At 45.1% G+C, this 20160-nt stretch overlaps 1 protein-coding gene across 1 annotated transcript in view; it reads left to right on the top strand.

Annotated features, from left to right (window-relative positions):
- The window catches only part of GFUS (GDP-L-fucose synthase), a 651262-nt gene that overhangs the window by 370748 nt on the left and 260354 nt on the right, over positions 1-20160 (top strand). Inside the window, exon 9 of the mRNA XM_044067329.1 lies at positions 6199-6278. Coding sequence (XP_043923264.1) covers positions 6199-6278 — 80 coding nt within the window. The remainder of the gene's footprint in view (positions 1-6198; positions 6279-20160) is intronic.

Below are 20160 nucleotides of genomic sequence, written 5' to 3'. Positions count from 1 at the left end.
TCTGGGGAAAAATGAGCAGGAGACCATATGTAATAAAGGAGGTTTACTTAAGAGCAGTACTGATTTCCTGGATGGGCACACAGTGATCTATGGAAAACAGTGGGTGGAAGAGTGCTTAAATGACATGTACAACAGACAATAGCAATGAAAGAGGGGAGGGGGCTTTGGAAATCAGATTACCCTAAGGGACGCAGGCCATTTGTGGAAAGATTCAAGCAAAAAAACAGGCTAGCTAGAGTGGGATCCAATCAAAAGAAACCAATATTGGAGCTCTTTCAGAAAGTTTAGCTTAATGTCTCAGTGGGGTTCATAGGTAGGTACTAGGCTATTGGCCCAAGGGCCTAAGTAAGCCTAGCCAATAAGGTTCCCTGGCTTATGCCACCCAAGAAAGTTATTTTCCTGTGCCACTGTCGAGCAGAGCCACAAAAGTGATCCCTGGGGTGTATTTCCCATTTCCCATCCACTCATCAAGATTTTTCTTGAGTGCTAATGAGGAACTTTGCTTGACATAGATGGGTAGCTTGTTCCACAGTATGGGAAGTCTCTGGGACAGGAATCTATCCCTCCAGCATGTCCTGTTGATTATGGTGACAAGGTTTAGGTCCCTAGAGTGTGTAGCTCGGAGGGATTGGGATTTCTTTAGGTGTAGCATGTCCAACAGCTCTGGGTTTGACATAGCTTTATATGTTAGGCAGAGATCACCTCGGAGTAGGCGATATCCAACAGAATAAAGCTGGAGTTTTATGAGACAGTGTAGGACATCTGTTTGAAGCCAGCAGTCTTCTTTGTGAGGTACTTCTGTGGCCTTTCCAGCTGCTGCAGATGTCTTGTGAGGTACATTCCAAAAGGGGCGTTGTACTCTATAATGGGTCTAATGAGTGTCGAGTAGAGGGGAACAATGACTTTTTCCTGGATGAGAACCTTTTTGTGATGAGGTGTGCCACATAGAAGGACTTCCTGACTACTGTGACGATGTGATTATCAAAGGAGAGACTACTGCCCACCTCGGTCCCAAGGTCTTTTATCACACACTTGGTGTTAAGTAGACTGAACCCTGTGGTACTACACTTGTCACTGGTTTGAAGTCAGATTTGGAGTCTGCAACTTTTACCGTGTGGGTTCTGTCAGTGAGCCAGTTGGCAACCCATCTTGTGACATAGGGATTTATACCAAGTTTAGTGAGTTTAGCTATAATCCCAGAATGAGGGATGGTGTCAAAAGCCTTGGTTAGGTCAAGCTAGTCTGTGTGAACCACCTTACCCTTGTCTCCGGCTTTGGTGACTGCCTCAAATAAGTCAATCAGGTTCAGGAGGCATGATCTGCTTTTCACAAGCCTGAACTGGGTGGTGTCCAGAGTTTGGAGGTTACCAATGTCTTGTTTAGGAGTTCAATGATGATACGTTCCATGGTCTTGCAGACCAGGCTCATCAGGCTAGTAGGGCGATAGTTCCCGGGAATCAGTGGTGGCTTCCCCTTTGTGGAGTGGAATAACTATTGCTATGCGCCATTGAATGGGCACAAAGCCTGATGTGAGGCTATGATTGAACATGGTGCTTAGATGGGGAGCCAGTTCATTCTGAATTTGTGTAAAACACAGCCTGGGATGTTGTGCTAAGCTGCTTTTCTCCTGGGACTCTTCTGAAAATAAGGGTTTGCTTTTGCTGACCCTGTCCCTGTGGTAGTGGGACTATTCTAAATAAATAAAAGAGAAAAATGTAACTTTAACACCAGGAATTATGTGACTTTAACCGTTGCTGTTTTGTCAAAAAGTCATATGAGGTTTGGGGCAATTTTACAGGCAAAACCACGTCAATCTCTGAAAATCAGAGACACCGGAGAGGTATCCCTAGCTAATGAACTAGCATTTTTTAGAAAGAAGTAAATGCAACCATATTAAGTTTAACTGTGCGACTTTTGTCAGATTATTTACTTTTTAGTAGTCTCTTATGAGTCCCATGCCAAAAAGTTAATTACTATCACTGTACCATTACCTAACTGAGCACATAACTACTCTGCCTTTCAGGGGTGGTGCCGACACAAAGAACAGGGGAACAGAAAGGCACTGGAATACTGGATTGCAGCTTCTCTGAGCTACAGGTCAATGACTCCAGGCAGGTTTAGAGTTTCAAAAATTTTTGTTTAATGCCTGAGTTGGGGGATGGGACAGACACACAGAATGGGAGAAGAGAAGGCACTAGAATGCAACTTTAAGAAGGTAAATGATGAGAAAAAATAGAAAACTGTAGGAGCAAAACTGGAATATTAACATTAAGGCCCCCGAGCCGGCGGAAAACAGTACTCAAGCCGCTGAATCACTTACAAATGCCTTCTACCAGCACCTGCAGGACTGCATGGATAAGGCAATCCCAAGCAAAACAAAGACTCTTTGTACCAAAGGCAAGCGTCCAGTCTGGTGGACCCCAGCCATAAACAAACTCTACAACAAAAGGAGGAAGCTACTACAAGATAGAGCAAAATCCTTAAAAGGTAAGACACCCTTGATCACTATAAGTAAAAAACTAAGAGCTCTCATAAAATCATCCAAAGCAAATTTCGAGAGAAAAATAGCTAAAGACTCAAAAGACAATCATAAGGCCTTCTTTAGCTATGTTAGAAACCTAGGAGGAAACTCCCAGATATGCTCAGAACTAGTTCAAAATGATGTGAAGATTACTGATCCTACAGACATTGCCAACATACTGGCTGACAGGTTCAGTGCAAACTTCTCACCCCTCCCCAAAAGGAGAGATATCTATACCAAATGATTGCAGCCCCCAAACATATCCAGCGCCCAAGTGAGAACTGCTCTCTCCAAAGCAAAAACACAGCATCCATGGGACCTGATGGTGTCCCCGGCTGTGTGCTCCACGAACTCAATGAGGAATTAAACCCACAGCTAGGACAGCTGTTTAATCAAAGTCTTACCTCTGGATACGCACTCCAGGAGTGGCGCACTGCAACTGTGGTCCCACTTCACAAAGGCGGTGCCTCCACCGACCCTGGTAATTACCGCCCATTAGCTTGACAAGCCTTATCTGCAAAGCCATGGAGAGGATCATAATGGACCTCATAAATAAAGACATTGGGAATTTGCAGACTTTGGATCCAACCCAGTTTGGCTTTGTCAAAGGCAGATCATGCCTTTTAAACTTGGTTGACTTTTGAAACAGTCACCAAAGCCATAGATGAGGGAAAGGCAGACCATACAGCCTAGCTCGATCTGGCTAAGGCCTTGATACAATACCCCACTCGGGTATCATTGAAAAACTCATCAGCTTAAATGTTAACCCATACATCACAAGATGGGTTGCAAACTGGCTGAGTGACAGAACCCACAGGGTCAGAGTTGCTGCCGCCATGTCAGACTCAAAGCCTGTCACAAGTGGTGTCCCACAGGGCTCAGTCCTGGGCCCACTCTTGTTTGGCATCTACTTTTCTGAAGTACAAGCAAACACAGGAGGGTTATGGCTGACAAAGTTTGCAGATGACTGCAAACTGGCGCCATAGTAGAAAACACATCTGACACAGATATCCTTCAGAAGGGTCTCACAGAAACGGATAACTGGTGCCAGAGCCACGGCCTAAAGTTAAATGCCAAAAAATGCATAGTCATACCCTTCGGGAAAAACAAGGTTACCCCTAGCTACCAAATAGGAGGCAATCCACTGAGCACAGAAGAAGTTATCAGGGACCTGGGGACCCAGGTTGATAGTAGTCTGTCATTCGACACCCATGTAGCTAAAGTAGTTAGGAAGACCTTCTACATTGCCCACCTTATCATGAAGGGATTCTCATCTAGATCAAGGGAGGTTATAGCCTCCCTTTACTCATCACTCATCAGACCAATGATTGAGTACAATGCCCCATTTGGAATGTATCTGACCCGACACTTGCAGCAGCTGGAGAGGCCACAAAAGTTCCTCACCAAAAGGATAAAGGGTCTCAAAAATCTATCCTATGCTGCCCGACTGAAAGAACTCCAGCTCTATTCAGTCGCTTACCACTTGCTCAGAGGTGACCTTTGCCTAACATACAAGGCCATGTCAAACCCAGATTTGATGAATATGCTTCACCTCAAAAATCTAGATCCATCAGAGCCACAAGGGCGGGAGACTTAAACCTCGACACGGCTATTAATAGGACGTGCTGGAGGGATAGATTCATCAACCAAAGACTCCCTATGCTGTGGAACAGAATCCCGGTACATGTGAGGCAGAGCACCTCGCTGGCCTTGTTCAAGAGAAATCTTGACCAATGGATGGGAGATCGCAGATATACCCCAGGGATTACCTCAGTGTCACTGCTCGACAGAGGCACAGCAAAATAATGGGTATAGTTCCCCATACTAAAGGGGTGGCATAAGCCACAAAACGATGGGCTAGGCTTGTAAATGCCCTCGGGCAGATAGCCTAGTATGAACCTATGAACCTATGAACCTATGAACACTAAAAGCAATGAAGCACAAAACCTAGAGCAGAAAACTATTCTCACTATTGAAATCCTACAATAGTTTAAGGCACCAGACTGTGCAAAAATTTGCCATTAACACTGTTTATGCAAAAATGCAGTAATAAATGACTAAATATTGCTCAAATCTCACAGTAGTGCAGAGTTCTGCCACAACTTTGTATGAAACTGCAAGACTAAGGCCCATATGGTTTAAATAACAGCTAGTTTTTACAAGTAGTTATACTTGTGGGGATAGAAGTGTAATATAATGTAGAAACATAATCTCACAACTGCAAATTAAGCAACAAGACTAAGGTCCTAGAACAAGGTAAAAACTGCAAACAGGTAACTTTTTTGACTAAAACTTGGAAAAAAGAAAAGTACAACGAAGTATTGCCACATGGGTCACTAAGTGCAACTTAAATATTTAAAAAGAATTGAAATAAAAACGTGTTTCTTTCTTTCCTTTTTGATGAAAAGTTTGTTATTCACAGTTCAGGGCTTTCTGTACCTCTCCAAGTTCCCATATGTTAGAGTGCAGCATTTTTAGGAAATGTTCTAATATTACACTTTTTTTCATTAAAAGAAGTATTTAATTTTTAAGCTAATTAACTCCAGTTTTGCATAAAGATTCGGGAGCTATTTTTACTGACAAAGAAACAAAGGAAGAGGTAGGTCAGACTTTATAGGAAAGAAGTCAGACTGCAAAGCACAAAGATAACTGTGCTGTCATGATCCCAGCTTAACCAGAAAACCAAATTGTCCATTTTTTAATGATTTGAGGGGGGGGGGGGGGCTAAACAGTCCAAGTTGTTTAAGGTTGTGTTCAGTTTTTACAGTATCTTGGCTTCAATTTATTTTTGTTTACTGGAGTAGTGCACTGATCTCAACAGACCATTTGCAGGCACTACCTGGGTGAGTAGGATAATATAAGAAATTAATAAAACATATCTACACATCATTTACATATTTACAGATGCATTTCTTTCATTGAGAGCATTTAATATGATACTCGTAATTGTGTGATAAACCCATGGTTGGCTGAACTGAGTCTGTTTGCTCCAACTTTGTACTGGTTTCCTTGAAATTCATTTACTTGATGCTGTCAAGTGATGTTTAAGACTCTGCACATGCATTATACATAAGCATCTGATACCACAGCCTGAAATCTTGCAGTAAGGCTTCAGTAGTGTAAGAAAAAGATACAGGTAGAAACACACTGTATATGTTTTCCTTTTTATAGCGTATTCTGTAAATGATGTCCCTGATCAGCATCCAGTTCATTTGAGCAGTAATCTGTTCATTTTTCTGTCATTGTTGCAGATGGATGCTAGCATTTTTGGTAAGGGTCTTTGAACTTGTGCACGGTGTTACTGGAAATCGCGTAATTGCCTTAGAATAAATATCTTATTGGGTGCACTGGCTTAGTGGTATGCATGAAATGCATATCTTGACACAAATGCTGCTGTTAAAACTAGTAGTATGTGTACACTAATGTTTGTTTTTAATGTTCGTGTCACCGTGACCCACCATAGGGACACAGTGTGTGACAGTTCAGTCAGCTTTGCAGTACCCTTCTGCTTCATAGATCCTGTTGCAGGGAATGTCTTGTAGCTCAAAGTCAGATGGTGAATGTGAAATGTGCATCTGAATGCTTTGGGGGGGTGGGGCGACAGGTGAAGTGACATGTTAGCTGACTGCTGCTGTATTTTGCAAATAAACTAATTATTGTTTTCAATGTTTTACCAGTTGGCGAAGAAGATGAAGTGTCTATAAAAGAAGCTGCTGAAAGTATTGTGGAATGCATGGACTTCAAAGGTGAAGTTATTGTATCCTTTAATGTTTCTGCCATAATCATTTGTGGCTGTCATACTGTTTTCCGTAGAGCCAAGCATATTAATGCTGCATATATCTGTGTCTGTCTGTACATAGCTGTATGTATGTCCATGTTTACATCCACACATATATATATATATATATATATATATATATATATATATATATATATATATATATATATGTGTGTGTGTGTGTAGAAGGAGACATGGAAATGATCATTGGAAGCTCTTTAGAGAATGATCAGCTGACCAATGGAAATTGTTCATTTTTCTGTATTCAGCATAACAGTACAAGTGGTTCTTAACCTTCACCTTTACTGTTCTGTTATCTGACTTTTGAGTGCATGTGTAAGCCTTTGTGTGTCTTTTCTTGTTATGCATGTTTAAATTCTTCACCTGTTTCAGGCATCCTATAAAACAAACTTCGGAAAATATGTTTTCACTCTGCTGTTTTGACATCATTGTGTTTTAATTACTGGCCACGTGATCAGGAGTCAAAGCTTGAGACTTGGCATCTCCTCATGAACCTTTTTCAGGTGTAGCCAGGAGCTGTCCAGTGATCTTCAGATAAGGGCAAAGTATTTATTACACAAATTGTAAAATGTCAATGTTAAGTTGTCTATCTCGCCTTCATTCTTGCTGAATGGGTTTGGAGCCGATCCTCAGCTCCGACTCGGCCAATACTAAAGCTCGAGAGCTAATTCCACCGGCTCGAGGCTCCCCTATATCCCACAATACTAGGCGGTAACTACTCAGATCTTGTTTGCCGCTTAGCTGACGAGGTGCTTTTCTACCGGCTCTGGCAGGTTAGTGAAGAATTTAATTCTAAATTTTTCAATTCTTAGACCCCTAGTACCCTTTTTTGCTAAAACCTTTAGTTTTAAATTCCCTTTTTCCTGGTTCGACAACTTTGTTGCCTTTAATTCCTTCTTTTATTCCCCTTTAGTTTTAGGCCTTAGGCCCCTTCTAGTCCCCTTGTGTGACTGGTAATTTATTTTTAATTAAGGCCTGTGTGTGTGTGTGTGTGTGTGTGTGTGTGTGTGTGTGTGTGTGTGTGTGTGTGTGTGTGTGTGTGTGTGTGTGTGTGTGTGTGTGTGTGTTTTCTTGGACCTTTTATTATGTCTAAGGAATCTAAGGTCTCAGACTTCAAGAAGTGTGACTCGTGCTGTCAGAAAATGTCTCTGACGGACGGTCACACTTCTTGTGTGTACTGCCTGGGACCTTTGCACCTGCAGGACTCTTGTGCTGTTTGCCATGGTTTTAGCCCTAGAGTCCTGCAGGAACGCAAGAATAAATTAATCTTGCGTGGCTTATTAAAGCCTGAAGGCCCCCCCGACTCAGTCTGTGTCAGGGAAGCCTTCTAAAACTTCCAAACAGTCGGCTCCGGTTTCTGAGTCTACTTCTGGAAATGTAAAGTCTGCTTCGACATCGGCTCCTGCCGGAGCCAATGTTTCCAAGCCTCATACTGTTACCTCGGCTCCGGCTGGAGCCGAGGTTGATAAAACTCCGTTGGCTCCAATACTCTTATCAGAGCAACCTTCTAGGAAGAGATCTAGATCCCCCTCTATCGGCTCCATGCACTCGGCACCAGGATCCCCTCTTCTTTCTGAACGGAGCCATAGAACACATTCCTCACGGTCTTCCAGGCTATCTGACCACGATTTGCAAAGGGTAGTGAGTAGACTTCTCAAGTCCGAGGCACTGGCCCAAATGCTACATAGCCCGACTCAGCAGTCAGTGGCTATTTCCGTTCCCCAATGTATTCCTCCTCTGACTTCTTTGAGTTCGGAGCCAGGGCTCGTCGGAGCCATGACTGTCGGTGTGTCGGATCCGATATCTTCCCTTTCAGCTCCGTCGTCTGCTCCGATCTCCTCCTTGGAGGGATCTCGGCACCGAGCTTCCCTCGTCGTCTCCGAGGGGGCGAGTGGCATCGGACCCTTGTCCGACCCCGCTCTCCCTCTCGGGGCTTTGGCGCTGGTGAGTTTGGCTCCGACATCGGCCTCGGAGCCGTCCCTGACGGTGCGGGGGGGTCCTTGTCTCTTCGGAGCGGGGACCTCCGGCCTTGCCTGATAGGGGTGCCTTCGAGGTCATGCGGAGCGTGCTAGAACCAGGGTCTGTTCCACAGTCAGCTCCGTCAGCCCCTCCATCGTCAGTGCCTGCGGTGATTTCTACCCACCCCCTTGCATTAGACCGCAGAGAGCCAACTCCTCAAGTTTCCCCATTGGGAATTTCCTCCTCTTCCGTGGCCTCTCCCGACCCGGTAGGAGATCTCCCTAGGAAGAGGCAGTGCAAGAGGAAGCACATTGACTCCTCTGAGTCTATCACCTCTGACACTGACTTAGAGGAATCTGAAGGTTCCCCTCGATCCCCCTCTGAGGATGTCTCCTTTGCTGACATCCTTGAGATCCTGAAACAGAGGTGGAACTGGCCAGCCCTTAACCCTTCGGAGGATGAGTCGGTGTATCTTGAGGCGTTTGGCTCTCGCCCTTCTACCTCCTGGGTGTCCCCTCCCTTTGACCCCCTTATGGAAGTGGTGGCAAGGAAGGCCTGAACGGCTCCTGATTCAGTGGAACCCACCCCGAGGAGGCCATCTAAGTTTATTACTGCCACTAGAGATAAAGATTTTTTATCCAAAGGTGACCCCGTTGATGCCATGGTGGTGGCTGCGGCCACTAAGAAGGAGTTAGCCGATCCTTCGGTTCCTGTCCATCCTCCTAATAAGGAATCTAGGAACATGGACAGGTACGGTAAGCGGATGTTCTCATCAGCGACCTTTTCAATGCGGTCGCTGAACTACTTATGCCACTTCACTCGTCTCCAGAGAGATTTACTCAAGGATATGAGTGAAGTGATAAAGGATCCTACAGCTGAGGGGTTCCAAGACAGAATGAACTCCCAGTTGGCAACCCTGAATTCCATCGTTAACTCCTCCATGCGGCTTATCTCATATGCTGCGGATGGGGCGAGTAGAGCCGCAGGCACAGGTGTTGCCTTACGACATCACGCCTGGATGCGGCTGTGCAATTTTGCAGACCCTTTCAAGGCGTCCTTCACCAATTCTCCCTTTGATGGATCATCCTTGTTTGGTCCACAGGTGAAGGATACATTGACCAGGTGTGAGGTAGAAGGTAAGACCCTCTCTGCCGTAGGAGTCCGTTTTTCTACCCCTTCTAGACCCTATCCCAAAGGTCAGAGGGGAGGAAAGATGTGGCTCCGTAAACAATCCCAGGGAGTCTCATCTGACGCACAAGGTCGATTCCCCTCTAGAGGCAGAGGGGGGAATAATAATAGACGCCGCCCTAGAGGCAGAGGAGGTCCGCAAAACCAGGGTAGCAGAGAAACGTTCTCTGATAAACCCTTTCAGCATCCCTGAAGGGCTGCCCGGCTGTTCACCTTCGGAGGCAGTCGGGGGAAGGTTATCCCTGTACCCAAAAGCCTGGCTTTCCCTTACTCAAGACAAATGGGTACAGTCGATCATATCCGAGGGTTACAAAATTCCCTTTATTCACATCCCATCTCAACCCAAAGGATCCCTTCCAGACGTTCCACCCAGTCTAAGGGAACAAGCAGCATTAGAAATTTCAAAGCTGCTATCAAAAAGAGCTATCCAATCAGTCCCAGCAGACCAGCAAGGATTCGGAATCTATTCCAAATTCTTTTTGGTACCAAAGAAAACAAGGGACTGGAGACCCATACTGGATCTCAGCAACTAACAAAATTCCAGATGGTCACGCTACAGTCCACTCTACCCTTCTTGGGTCAGGACAATTGGATGTGCTCGATAGATCTTCAGGACGCGTGCTACTATATCAAGATGAACAGACGCTCCAGAAGATTTCTCCGCTTCAGGCTGGGAGCCAGTCACTACCAGTTCAGAGCCCTGCCCTTTGGTCTCACTACAGCCCCCTGTCTGTTTACCAAATGAATGGCAGTGGTCGCGGCTCACTTGAGACGTCAAGGATTCCAGGTGTTTCCATATTTAGACGACTGGCTCCTTACCGCCACCACCAGACATCAACTTCTTCTATCCAGGGACTTCACCATCCAAACTTGCCAAGCTCTAGGCATTTCAATAAATTTCGAAAAATCTGCCTTGTCGCCTTGTCAATCTATTACCTTTATAGGTGCCACCTTGGGCACACTCAATCTTTCAGCCAGACTCACAGAGCAGAGAGTGTCAGACATTCGAAAACAAGTTTCCCTTCTCTTACAATACAACAAAGTCAAAGCCAGACTAGTTTTGAAGGTGTTAGGACTCATGGCAGCAGCTATTCCCCTTCTCCCTTTAGCTTGTTTCCACATGAGGATCCTCCAATGGATGCTGTTTACTCAATGGTCCTACCAACAGCTCCCGATGTCCCATACCATATTGCTAACTCAATCATGCAAGAATCAACTGTCTTGGTGGATCACATCACCTCAGGTTTTCCGAGGAAGACCCTTCACTCCCCCCCCCCCCCAAGTCACCACGTTGACAACAGACGCCTCCCTGATCGGGTGGGGGGGGGCATTATCAGGGCAGGACAGTCCAAGGCACGTGGCAACCTTTCGAGTGCCACTTGCACATAAATGTCTTCGAGATGAGAGCAGTGCTTTTAGCGTTGCAAGCCCTTCACGACTCTCTTCCCATTGGGACTATTGCAATTCAGACGGACAACATGTCCGTAGTGTGGGACATCAACAAACAAGGCGGAACCAGATCATACCCTTTATGTCGAGAGGCACTCAGACTTTGGCAATGGGCGATCTCTTCTCAGCATTTTCTGATAGCAGCGCACATTCCCGGGAAATCCAACGTGATTGCAGACAAGTTGAGCAGGGCAATTCTCATGCCCCATGAGTGGTCTCTGAAGAAATCAGTTCTAGAAGAAGTATTCCTAAGATGGGGCCACCCTTGCTGCGATCTTTTTGCTACTCCCCAAAACAGCAAGTGTCACGACTTCTTCACTCTTTTCCCATTACCAGGCCATCCCACCAGAGACGCTCTAGTCCACGATTGGCCCCGGGGACTTCTATATGCCTTTCCCCCTTTTCCACTGATATCTCAACTAATTCAGAAAGCCATCGCTTTGAGAGTGACAATGATCCTCATTGCCCTTACTGGCCTCGACAGATATGGTTTCCGTTTCTTCATCGTTACCTTTTGGAGCAGCCTTGGCATCTGGACCCAGTACCAGATCTGTTAACCCACCAATCGGGTCAGCTGCACCAATCTCTGCATTCTCTAAACCTCACAGCGTGGTTTCTCCGATTCCGACCTTAGCCAGGCTTCCCTCAATATCTCGCTCGGTCCGAGATATCTTGATAGCCTCTCATAAATCTTCTACCCGGAAGATTTATAGTAGCAAATGGAAACGCTTCTCTTTTTGGGCAACATCAAAAAACATAGATCCCTTTACTGCACCTATCCAGTCTATTCTAGACTTTCTAGCAGAGCTCTTTCATTTTAGGATCATCTGCATCTACCATTAGAGTTCAACTGGCTGCCATATCTAATTTTCATGTAGGTGTCTCTGAGTCTAGCATCATGGCTCACAAACTCTGTAAAGCCTTTTTAAGGGGCGTATTTCTTCTCAAACCTCCATTGAAAGATCCCCCGCCTCAATGGGATTTGAACTTGGTTCTGGCATCCTTAATCCTTCCCCTTGAACCGGTGACTTCATGTTCTCTGAAGTTGCTTTCTTGGAAGACACTTTTTCTGGTAGCTATAACTTCAGCGAGAAGGGTATCTGAACTCCATGCTCTGTGCAGTTGTCCTCCTTACTTAGTGTTTCACAAAGATAGGGTATCCCTCCGTACTAATCCATCCTTTTTACCTAAGGTTTCCTCTCAAGCAAACCTAAACCAAATTATTGATCTCCCTGTCTTTTTCCCTAACTATTCAAACAGGTCGGAACAAAAGCTACATTTTCTGGATGTTCATCGCCAACTTAGATATTACTTAGGACTAAACAATTCAGGAAATCTGATCAACTGTTTCTGTCATATGCGGAAGGGAAATTGGGCCTTCCTGTTACTAAAGTGTCCCTCTCTAGATGGCTCACCTCTACAATTACCTTCATCTATGAGATCGGACATCAAAAACTACCTTCAAGACCTAAAGCTCATTCAACTAGGGCATTAGCTACATCCGTAGCTTTTCAGGATAGGCTGCCAATAGATTCCATTTGTGCAGCAGCCACCTGGGCTACTCCTCATACCTTCATTTCACATTACAAATTGGACATGGTCTCCAGAAACCGTGCCAACTTTGGTTCCACTGTTCTCAAGAGTCTGTTCCGATAGGCCACCCGGGATAAGGTGCTAGGGACGCGGTCCAATCCAGCAAGAATGAAGGCGAGATAGACAACTTAACATTAAGAAGTTATGTACCTACCATAACGTTCCATGTTAGTTGTCTTCTTCTCACCTTCTTTCTTGCGTCCCACCCTCCTTCCCCCAAGCCTGGACAGACCGATAGGAATTCACTTTGTGATCTTCCTCTGGAAGTCTTCATTCCTACATGTTCTTCCACCTCTTTCTCCTTTCTTAGGTCTGCAATACCTTTCACGTAGGTTGTTATTGAGGTGGGTTTCCCTTCTCCATTGCTATGGAGACTAGGGTTGCTTGGTATAGCTATCAAACGAGATCTGAGTAGTTACCGCCTAGCATTGTGGGATATAGGGGAGCCTCGAGCCGGTGGAATTAGCTCTCGAGCTTTAGTATTGGCCGAGTCGGAGCCGAGAATCGGCTCCGAACCCATCCAGCAAGAAAGAAGGCGAAAAGAAGACAACTAACATGGAACGTTATGGTAGGTACATAACTTCTTATTTTATTTAGTAGCACACTACTTTCATGCAGAGCATTACATTTTTTGGAGAAGCAGAGCTGTATATTTCTTTCGGCAGAGGTGTATGCCACAGTACAGGAATACATTATTGCAAGTACAGCTGTCACTTCTGATAATGTTTTAAAAATTAACTGTGACTGAAACTGTTCCTGAGTCACCATTGTTTCATGTAAGGCTGCTGCTAAATTGAAATACATTTTACTTGTTTTTTCTGCAAGACTTATCACAGTGATTTATCGGTCTCTGTTATTCTGGGGTTTGGGAGGCCTGGTGTAAGTTCTTCATTCATTCCTCTTCAGAAATTGAATGATGTGCAAAACTGCCATTCATGCTTGCAGGCTTAAGCAGGAGTTTGACTGGTTCAATTCATCAGTTCATGGATTATACCAAGTTGTAGGTTAAGAAGATATTTTAGGTAGTCTTTGCCAGAAGCTAAATCTTTCTTCTTCTTTCGGCTACTCCCCTTAGGGGTCGCCACAGCGGATCATCTGTTTGCCAGAAGCTAAATACACACGTAAAAGAAAATCCTGACAGTGGTTGCTTTCTGTCATTTCCCTTTTTGGGAACTGACTACCCTGCCATTATTATTTATTTGGTTACCATCAGTGCAGTGAAAGTATTGTATTTGCTTTACATCATCACATGTTTTTGGGATTTTTTTTTTTTTTGGCTGATTGTGGTGCCCTGTGTTGAGAAGCAGATGTGAATATTTTTAGCAGTGAGTATCAGAAGTTGCAGAAAACTGATATTCTGTAAGCAAGGCCTTTTATAGTTATGTAGTTCCTGTTATAGGCCATTAATAAGGTAGAAATCTGACAAGATTATGCATTGTTGATTGTGCCCACCATTTGCCACTGATTGAAAGGTATCTGAAGTGTATTTGCTGAGAATGTTTAATTAAGCGTTGTTTCTTTCTCAGCTGTGAAAATGTGTATTTTAAGAGTCTGTTGCTTGGAGATTGCTGCACTATGTCACATGGTGATTTACTTATTGGAATCTGATTGCTAATTCTTACTCTTCCCTCTATGAAAATGCATCTGTGAAAACAGGAAATGCATCTTCTAAAATTCAAACTAAAGCCACATGAAATCCTGCTTGGAGACATGTATAGAAGGACTGTCTGTTAATAGGTTCATAGGTTCATACTAGGCTATCTGCCCTGGGGCATTTATAAGCCTAGCCCGATTGTGTTTGGCTTACACCACCCCTTGATTTGAGTATACTGTGCCCTTTTTAAAGTTTAGTTTACTCTACCTCTGTCTAATAGTGACACGGAAGTAATCCCCGGGACAAACCTACGATCCCCCATCCACTCATCAAGATTCTTCTTGAAGAGAGTCAGTGAGGTGCTCTGCCTAACATGAATTGGAATTCTATTCCAGAGCGAAGGGAGCCTCTGGGTTATGAATCTGTCCCTCTAGCATGTTCTATTTATTTCTGTGCTGAGGTTCAAGTCCCTCGAGTGCGTGGCTCTAAGGGATTTAGATGTACTGAGGTGGAGCATGTCCATTAATTCTGGGTTGGACATAGCTTTATATGTCAGGCATAGATCGCCCCAAAGTAGGCGGTATGCAACTGAGTAGAGCTGGAGTTTTTTTAACCAAGCAGCATATGGCATCTGTTTGAGTCCCTTGATCCTCCTGGTGAGGTACTTTTGGGGTCTTTCTAATTGCTGCAGGTGTCGGGTAAAGTACATCCCAAAGGGGGCATTGTATTCTATGATGGGCCTGATGAGGGTGAATAAAGGGGCACGATTACCTCTCTTGATCTAGATGTGAATCCTTTCATGATGAGGTGGGCTATGTAGAAGGTCTTTCTAACCACTTTGACAATGTGGTTGTCAAAGGAGAGATTGCTTTCAACTTGGGTCCCCAGATCCCTAATTACTTTCTCTGTACTTAATGGGTTACCACCTATGTGGTAATTTGTGGGCACATTGTTTTTGCCAAAGGGTATGACTATACACTTTTTGGCATTTAGCTTTAGACCATGGCTATGGCACCAGTTATCCGTCTCTGCGAGACCTTTTTGAAGGATGTTTGTGTCAGCTGGAGAGTCGATTATGGCGCCCAGTTTGCAGTCATCTGCGAACTTGGTGAGCCATAGTCCTCCCACGTTGGCCTGTACCTCAGAAAAGTAAATACCGAACAAGAGAGGTCTCAGGACAGAACCTTGTGGGACGCCACTTGTGACCGGTTTAGAGTCTGACATGGCTCCATCAACTCTGACTCTGTGGGTTCTGTCTTTGAGCCAGTTTGCGACCCATCTTGTGACATAGGGGTTTATATTTAGGCTGGATAGCTTATCTATGATGCCTGAGTGGGGTATTGTGTCAAATGCCTTTGTGAGGTCCAGATAGGCTGTGTGGACTACCTTCCCTTCATCTATGGTCTTGGTGACTGTTTCGAAGAAGTCGACCAGGTTCAGAAGGCAGGATCTGCCCTTGACGAAGCCAAATTGGGTAGGATCTAGTGTCTGTAGGTCCCCAATGTCTTTGTTTATGAGTTCCATGATGATCCTCTCCATAGCCTTGCATACTAGGCTAGTCAGGCTTATGGGGCGATAGTTTCCATGGTCCGCAGAGGCGCCAGCTTTGTGGAGTGGGACCACTGTTGCTGTACGCCATTCTTTGGGCACATATCCTGTAGTGAGGCTGAGACTGTGCAGCAGTTTTACTTGAGAGATTAGTTCTTCTTGGAGTTCAAGTAGGACGCAACCCGGGACGCCATCTGGTCCCATGGAAGCAGTGTTTTTTGCTTTGGAGAGGGCGGCCTTCACCTGAGCATCAGAGATGTTTGGGAGGCTGCACTCTGCCGGGATAGATACTTGTTCTTTTGGGGGGGGGGGGGGATTTTGCACTGAACCTGTCTGCCAGGATATTGGCGATGTCTGTGGGTTCAGTGTATTTTTTCTCATGTAGAATCAACTCAGAACAAGTCTGGGAGTTGCATCCCAGGTTCCTAACATAACTGAAAAAAGCCTTATGATTGTCTTTAGTGTCCTGTGCAATTTTTCTCTCGAAGCTGGCCTTGGAGGATTTTATGAGGGATCGTAATTTTTTGCTAGTACTGATCAGAGATGCCGTCCCTTTTAGGGATTTTGCTCTATCATGTAGTAGCTTCCTCCTTCTGTTGTACAGTTTATTTATGGCTGGGGTCCACCAGACTGGATGCCTGCCTTTGGATGATTGGGTCTTGATATTGTTTGGGATAGCATGATCCATGCATTCCTGGAGATGTCCGTAGAATGCGTTTATAAAGGATTCTGCAGTTTGGGCCGTAGTTTCCACTGGCCCTGGGGCCTTGAAGGATTCCACTTCAGTTTTGAGAAGTGTGAAGTTCGCATTTGAGAAGTTTTTCACTGTGGTTTTCTGGGCTGGGGGTGGGGTCGGGATGTGGATATCCAGTGAAATTAATTTATGGTCTGATCTTACCAATGAGGGATATACTTCTAGTATGGAGCATAGAGTCCCCATGTTGGTAATGATCAGGTCCAGTATGTTTTCCCCTCTTGTGGGAGTGGTGACTAGTTGTTCCATAGCATTTGAGTTTATAAATTCCAGGAACCTTTGGGCTAAGGTGCTGGGGCTTGAGTAATGCACCCTGTCTATGTTTGGGTAGTTGAAGTCGCCCAATATAATGGTGTTCGGAGAGATCTTAGTGTTCTCCAATGTTTTCAGGAAAGCCGAGTGGGATTCCTGACTTTGAGAGGGTGGTCTGTAGGATGCTATAAACTGAAAAGCAGTCTTGCCCACTGTCAGTTGCACATGGATGGTCTCCGATACTTCGTGCACTGCCACTAACCTGGAGGTATGGATATCCTTGATAAATATGGAAACTCCCCCTCCTTTTGTGGTTCGGTCCGGGTTTTGGGGCCGAAAAGCATGATATGAGGTATAACATGGTAGTGCTGGGGTGCTCTCTGGAGCCTTGAACCAGGTTTCTGTCACTGCACAGATATCTATGTTCTCCATACTGAGGAGAGCTTCAACTGCATGCATCTTGAGGTTAAGACTTCTGGCGTTTAGCAGCATTACCCTTAGTTTCTTGTTCCTTGTGCTGTCTATGGAGGTGGGTTTGACTTTTGAGCCTTGCCTAAAAAAAGGCACTATGGGGGTGGCAAGAGCCTTTGCCAATATCCGAAAGCCCAGGGGTGACAGGTGCAAGCCGTCCCTAGCGAAGCAACGTGGCTTGTCGAGCATGTCATCCCAGGCTGGCAGACACTGGATCCCCTTTGAATGACACCAAAATTTTAGCCAATTGTTAAAATCGATCATTTTGTCTTTATACTGTGGCATCATTCTAGGTGAGGGTAAGATGCTGCTCAAGGTCAGGGTCATACCGGCCTGGGCTACATGTTCAGAGAGCTCCTCTGTCTCTTTTCATGTAGTCGAGGGAGGTACGTCTCGGGTCATTGACGCCAGCATGTACAATGACTGAGTCATATTTGTATTTGCTTTGGAGTGACCTGAGTGCTTGCGTTATGTGGCAGATCCTAGCGCCCGACAGGCAGCTCACTGTGACCTTCTCTTTATTCAGCCTGGTGAGCGGAACGTCAGTGTGTCTGACAATAGTGTCACCTATTACAAGGGTATCAGGTGTGTTATTCAGCCTTAAGGGCTGTGACTGCTTGGCACATTGACTTTGTGTGCTATGTGTTGTACATGTTTTGTTTTGGGGTAGCGTTTGCTTGGATGTCTGCTTTGGAGGTCTCTGTTGCTTAGGTAGATTTTTATTTAGAGCCTCCGAGTATGTTTTTGTGTGTTTGGTTCTCTGTTGTGGTGGGACTGTGTGATACTGGAATTGTGTTGTGTGCGGTTACCTTCTCCTCTAATCCGGTAACAGTTGCTGCCAGAAGATACAGTTGGAAGTGAGCTACGGTCTGCAAGGATTCTGCATATTCCATTTTAGACTAAAAAGTCATATGCAGTAAGGTCCAGTGTGTCTGCTAACCCTGGAAAATGCTGACATCTCTGCAGCCACAGAAACCTGGTTCAAAGCTGTTTAGAGCACTCCAGCTTTATCTGGGTACTCATCCTATCATACATTCAGAGCCCAAACTGTGGGCAATAAAGCCTAAGGAGGTGGTGTTTCAATATACATTAAAGACATACACACCCCCAGGCTGGTCAAGCACTATGATGCACAGGAGACACTTCAGGTGCAGTTAACCATTGACAAAGACCCCTATTCAAATCATATCTAGCTACCGGCCCCCAAATCTGACTCAAGATGCCCAGTCCGCCTATTTGGACCTGTTTGAATCTATCAAGATTCAACCTTTTACCGTGATCCTGGGTAACTTTAACTTCGCAAACATAGATTGAAAGAACTACTCATGCCAGAACACAAATGCCCAGAGATTCCTTGATTTTTGTCAATGCAAATGCCTTGGAAGAGCTAGTCAATCCCCCCACTAGAGGTGATAATATCTTGGACTTTGTATTACCCAACATGAGTAACTGCTGCAGCATCCTACCTGGTAAGATCAGACTACAAAGCAGTCACTTTCAAAGTCACCATCCCCCCCCCCCCCCCACACACACACACACACACACACACAAACACAGCTAGGATTCGACATAAAAACTTCTCCAAAGCTTATTACAGCATCCTGAGGGATGGTATAAACAGCTTCACAGCCCCATCCCCCTCTGTAGGCACTGGCACCAATGTCCAAAACTACACCATCGCACTATACGAGCATTTATGTAGATGCATGGAATCAGGAATATCCGACAGGACTAAATAATCCTCCACGAGGAAGAGTAAACCTGTCTGGTGGACATCTGCAATAAATAAACTCTATAGCAAAAGGAAAAAATTGCTATCCAAGACCAAGAAGAACCAGGCACCCAAATGGGAAGCAGTGTCACCTTAGCCTGAACAAGTAAATAAGAGCACTAGTGAAATCCTCCAAAGCAAACTTGAGTCCAAATTGGTCACATCTACTAGAGATGATCATAAGGCCTTCTTCACATATGTCCGCAACCTCAAAGGAAGCGCCCAGAAGTGTTCAGAATTGGTGGTGAAGGACACCACATATAGAAATGCCATAGATATAGCAAACTTGCTGGCTGACAGATTCAGCGAAAACTTTACCTCTCTGCTCCCCCCATCAGTAAATCAGGACATCCCCAACACCTACCCCCTTCCCCTTATATGTAGGGAACAGGTCATCACTGCTCTCTCAAAGACAAAAAATACAGCCTCCATGGGACCCAATAACATCTCAAGCAGGACTTGCATCCCCATTAGGCACCCTATTCAACCAAAGCCTGAGTACTGGCTTTGTTCCCAGCTGAGTAGAGGACAGCCAATGTCAGCCCTTTACACAAAGGTGGAGTGTCCACCGATCTGGGAAATTATTAACCCATCAGCCTAACTAGCCTGATCTGCAAGACCATGGAATCAATTATCATGGACCTCATTAACATGGACATTGGCAACCTCCAAATACTTGATCCCACACAGTCTGGCTTCATCAAGGGGATGTCATGTATGCTAAATTTGGTTGACTTTGCGATAGTCTCCAAAGCCTTGGATGAGGGGAAGACTGTGCAGACCGCCTACCTTGACCTGACCAAAGCTTTTGACACTGTTCCCCACTCAGGCATAATAGATAAACTGTCTCAACTAGGCATCAATCCATATGTTACCAGATGGGTAGCAAACTGGCTCACTGATAGAACCCACATAGTCGAAATAGAGGAAGCCACCTCAAGCAATATATTTTGTTTCCCATCCAGTTATCCAGGTTGCACTAAAAAGGGGTAAATAGGTACTCTGATGTGGAGAGGGAGTCTATTCCATAGATGGGGGGAGTTTCTGGGACCCAAATCTGTCCCTCTGTTATTTGGGATACACTTTTCTGAGGTGCAGGCCAAAGCCGTGGGCTATGGCTGACCAAGTCTGTAGATGACTGCAAGCTGGGTGCTGTCATCAATTTCCCTAGTGATGTGGACATCCTCCAAGATGGTCTCACTCAGACAAATGACTGGTGCCAGAAACATGGCCTCAAGCTGAATACTAAAAAATGCATCAT

This window comes from Protopterus annectens, chromosome 3.part1, assembly GCF_019279795.1.
Source record: "Protopterus annectens isolate FY-2018-M chromosome 3.part1, PAN1.0, whole genome shotgun sequence".
Taxonomy (NCBI): domain Eukaryota; kingdom Metazoa; phylum Chordata; order Ceratodontiformes; family Protopteridae; genus Protopterus; species Protopterus annectens.
This window is presented reverse-complemented; position numbering and strand designations above follow the sequence as displayed.